General features: G+C 47.8%; 1 protein-coding gene across 1 annotated transcript; it reads left to right on the top strand.

Annotated features, from left to right (window-relative positions):
• The first annotated feature begins 976 nt into the window (after positions 1-976).
• LOC147984203 (uncharacterized) lies at positions 977-3,539 on the top strand. The gene is made up of 4 exons (XM_087539706.1): positions 977-1,048; positions 1,677-1,889; positions 2,167-2,469; positions 3,444-3,539. Exons 1-4 carry the CDS (start codon positions 977-979, stop codon positions 3,537-3,539), a joined length of 684 nt encoding a protein of 227 aa, XP_087395832.1.
• The last annotated feature ends 420 nt before the right edge of the window (positions 3,540-3,959 follow it).

Below are 3,959 nucleotides of genomic sequence, written 5' to 3'. Positions count from 1 at the left end.
CTTATTTTCCATCGATTATGACCAATTTAAATGGTCTTAAAATCATCAAAGGGGTACTGCGTTTTGATTGGTCCAAAACCATCTCACGCAGATCATGGATTAGCACTGTAGGATGCGCCCGGATCCAACGGCAGCCCACACACCCCTCCTCGTCGCTCTCCCCCTCCCTCTCATCCTCATCCACCCACGAAAACCCTAGCTCACTTATCCCCATCGTCGCTGCCGCTCCTGCTCCCTTTTCCCCCGCTGCTGCCTGTCTACTCCTCCTCCCTTGTCCTCGTCTCATCGCCGCTGCCACCTCCTCCCTGTCCCCGGCGTCCTCCCGCGGCACATGATCCCCTCTCCCCTCCCCTCCCCTCCCGATCCCACCCACCGAACCGATCCCGATCCAGTCCAGATCGAGAGAGAGCGAGCCCCCTCCCGCGATTCCCACCGCCGCCACCCCCACCCACCACCGCCGACCTTGTCTCCGCCATGGACCCTCTCCCCTAGCCTTCACCCCGTCAGATCCACCAGTACAGGCACGGCCATGGCGTCGCGGTCGGCTTTCTTGCCGGCGCGCGCGTGCGTGCTTCACGCCGGCCACGGGCCTCCGGCAATCAGAACGGCGACGACGTCAACGGGATCATCAGGTCTCCGGCAGCTCATTCCCCTCGCGCAACTGCTCCCCTCCTTCCTGCCCTCCCTGCGCTCCAGACCCGGCCCCAACGAAGCCATGGTGAGTCCTGTCGCGGCGTCTGGCCACCCGGCGACGGCGGGGATCCGCTGCTGCAGCGCCTCCGCGCGGGGACCTGCGAGGCCGTGCCATGGCTGCGGGACGCCTCCAGGAACTCGGCCCGCGACCTGCTCGCCTGGACCAAGAAGGGCATCGGCCTCCGTGCCATCCTCGTCATCTCGATGAGCCCCCTGCTTTTCTTTTCCGTGCCATCGTCCTAAAAACCTGAAGATGCTCTTCAGGTAGTCGAAGGCTTTCACCATGGCCGATGAGAGAAGAGGTGGTGACAGACTGGGTAGTGGTTGGCGTACTAGTAGGATGGGGAGGAAGTGGGTATGCACCTGTGTTTGATACAAGAGTTTTGATGATTGACTTCTGAGTATTATGCAACCCTTCTTTTCGTATGATAATTCTGGAAGTATCACAAAGACTTCTATGCTTTTGTCATGGTATTTTGCCATTGATGTTTCCTTGATGTGCATTAATATGCATAAAAGGGCGTATTCTAGTTCATTATTTGTCTGCTGATGCATTAGTTGTGCAGCTGCTTGTGTCGAGTGTCAGTGGCAATTCGGGCACTGTAATTCACTAAAAAAATGTGGTGTGACTGTGCTGCTCTAAAATGTTTTGCTTGTCTTGTAAGGAGCTGTGCGTTTTCAGCTGGTAGCCCTGTCGACTGTCCAAGTTAATCATGATGCAATTCATAAATCCTACTAGTAATTGCTAGAAATTAACTATGTCTACGAACACTGATGTTGCGTGGCTGGAAAGGCTAAGTAGGCTTGATGCTAAGCTCTTTGCCAGGGTAAAGGTGTTATATTTTTGGTTGCTTGATACTACAAACTCTTGGCTTTCAGTTAACTGCGTACTGTCCCGATTAGTGTGATTAGTTGAACTATACTCCGGATTATAGTATGTCACTATTATATCCTGCTGGTAATCATTATGTTGTTGCATACAGGTTGACGAGATGGGGTTCAGACGTCCCAGCAAGATCCAGGCTGTCACGCTTCCCATGATCCTCACTTCTCTCTACAAGAACCTCGTAGCCCAGGCGCACAATGGCTCCGGCAAGACCACCTGCTTCGTCCTCGGCATGCTCAGCCGCGTCGACCCCGGCCGCAGGACTCCCCAGGCCATCTGCATCTGCCCTACCAGGGAGCTTGCGCAGCAGGTCCCTCTCTCATCTAATCTAGTTACTGAATACTCCGCTGACTGCTATTTTTCACCTGTAATCTGATTATTAATGTACCCAAATTTTAATTGGACCTCCTGTCTAGTATAGGACAAGTCAGTGAATGCTAGTATGTGTTTTACTAAATTCATCAGATAGTTAACTCACTGTGAGATGTCCACTCTTGTTTTTTTAATTCATCAGATAGCAGGAAATTCCGCCCTACTTTGTCAAACTGTTTCTGACCATGTTTGCCCGCATTGTGTGTTCTGTGCAGGTGTTGATGCAGGCAGATCTCTTCCTGAACAATCTGACCAGCATGTGCGAGAGGAGCACAGAGAAGGGCTCTATGTGGGTCACCATGAAGCGATGTGAGAGAACCCCTACCCTTACAGCTGGTTCATGTGGTGTGGGTTGTAGATTTGATGGGTTCAGAAACTCTGATGTGACGAATTGTTCGATGTGCGCAGCGTCGATGAAGTGTCAGGCTAGGTTGAAGAAGATGGCGAGTAAGGGGGAGCCTGTTGAGTACCGGTGCCTGGTCTGTGCCACCGATGGCAAGAGGAACATCTCCACCTCGGTATTATTCACTTTCTCCCTGCTGCTGGTTCGGCATTATGTCTGCTGGATGCGTTTTGCCTTGATTCTGTGCCTGATGGTAATCAGGTTGCCGTTATTTAGCCCCCTTGTGTGCTATGATTGTGAATTATAGATCAGACATTTGCATATTTCCTTCGTGTATCTGCTGTATGAACTGAAACAACTCCAGTTTGCTCACATGCTAAATAGATTTTTTGTTGATTGTTACTTCCAATTGAGGACTGTTTGTTGGTGTTGAGAAATCGATAGGTAGGTCGGTAAATATAATGGAAGAACTTACATTAGATTTTCGTTGGTTTCAGAATGTCTGTTTCATGGTCTTTTCTGATAATGGAAGAACTTATATTAATCTGCTGGTTGTTGGTTTCTATGTACTCCCTCCTTAATTCAAAGCCGAGACACTTATTTTTGATCGGAGGGAGTACATGCTTGTAACAGCCTTGAACCTTGTCGTTCCCTGTTCTTTTTCCCCCTTACTATTGGTTGATATATGACTATGTGTTAGATTCAATTACTGAAGATGCTTGCACTTCATATCAAGACTAGCAGTTTGTGTCTTGCCTGGTAGTATACAGTTTAATTTTCTATTATTAGCTAGGGTTGTTGATAGACTTAATTTTCTGCTGGAAGTCAAATCTCCTAAACACTAGAATGCCTGAAATGTCAGGGTAGCAAGTACTAGCCATGTGCTTCATTCTATGTACCGTTCTGGTGTCTGTGCATGTATGGGCTAGTTTTTTGCGTAGAATAGTGAGTTGATGCTTCTTTCTACAGAAATACAGCATGTTAGCTCTATGGATGTTTATTTACCTGCAACTTCTGCCAGCTCTAACTTGGTTATATAACAGTTCAATTCAGTCAAATCTTTGGGGTGTTGATACACTACTCTGCAAGTTCTATGGTATGTGAGTTCCTTCTATTGCTGCAAGCATTGACACAATATGTCATGTGCAGGGAGCTCCACATCCGAGTCTCGTCCATCCTCAGCAGCAAGGAGCTGGGCCAAGGGAGCAAGCAGCGCTGCTGGTTACTTGGGGCCAGATCGAGTAAGATGGCGCACCATGGCGTGTGGTGGCCTATTTTGCTTCCAAGAGTAGTACTGTTTATTTGAAATGAGATGTACTCGTCTACTGCCTAGTAAACAATACTACCTGGTACTATTTATTTTTCTTCCAAGAGCAGTACTATTTATTTTGCTTCCATGGTGTGTGGTGGCCTATTTTGAATGATTGTCATGTACTGTGATGTAGTGAGCTGCATGAGTGAAATGAAATTTAATCAAGAGAATTATTGAGTGTTTGCTGTTCAAATGTGTAAACTGGAGATCAGTGAATAAAAAGACCAAATATTCTATTGTACCAAATAATATATGGGCTCTAAAAAGACTATGTCCCAAATAATAGTCGACTGGAACATTGTTTATTTCTGGAAAACATGAAGAAAAAGGCTTAACGAAATGGTCTGCAAAAG

The sequence above is a fragment of the Triticum urartu genome, chromosome 2A (assembly GCF_056163025.1).
Source record: "Triticum urartu cultivar PI428250 chromosome 2A, HENAU_Tu73, whole genome shotgun sequence".
Taxonomy (NCBI): Eukaryota; Viridiplantae; Streptophyta; class Magnoliopsida; order Poales; family Poaceae; genus Triticum; species Triticum urartu.
Note: the sequence above shows the minus strand (reverse complement) of the source record. Positions and strands in the feature narration are given on the sequence as shown.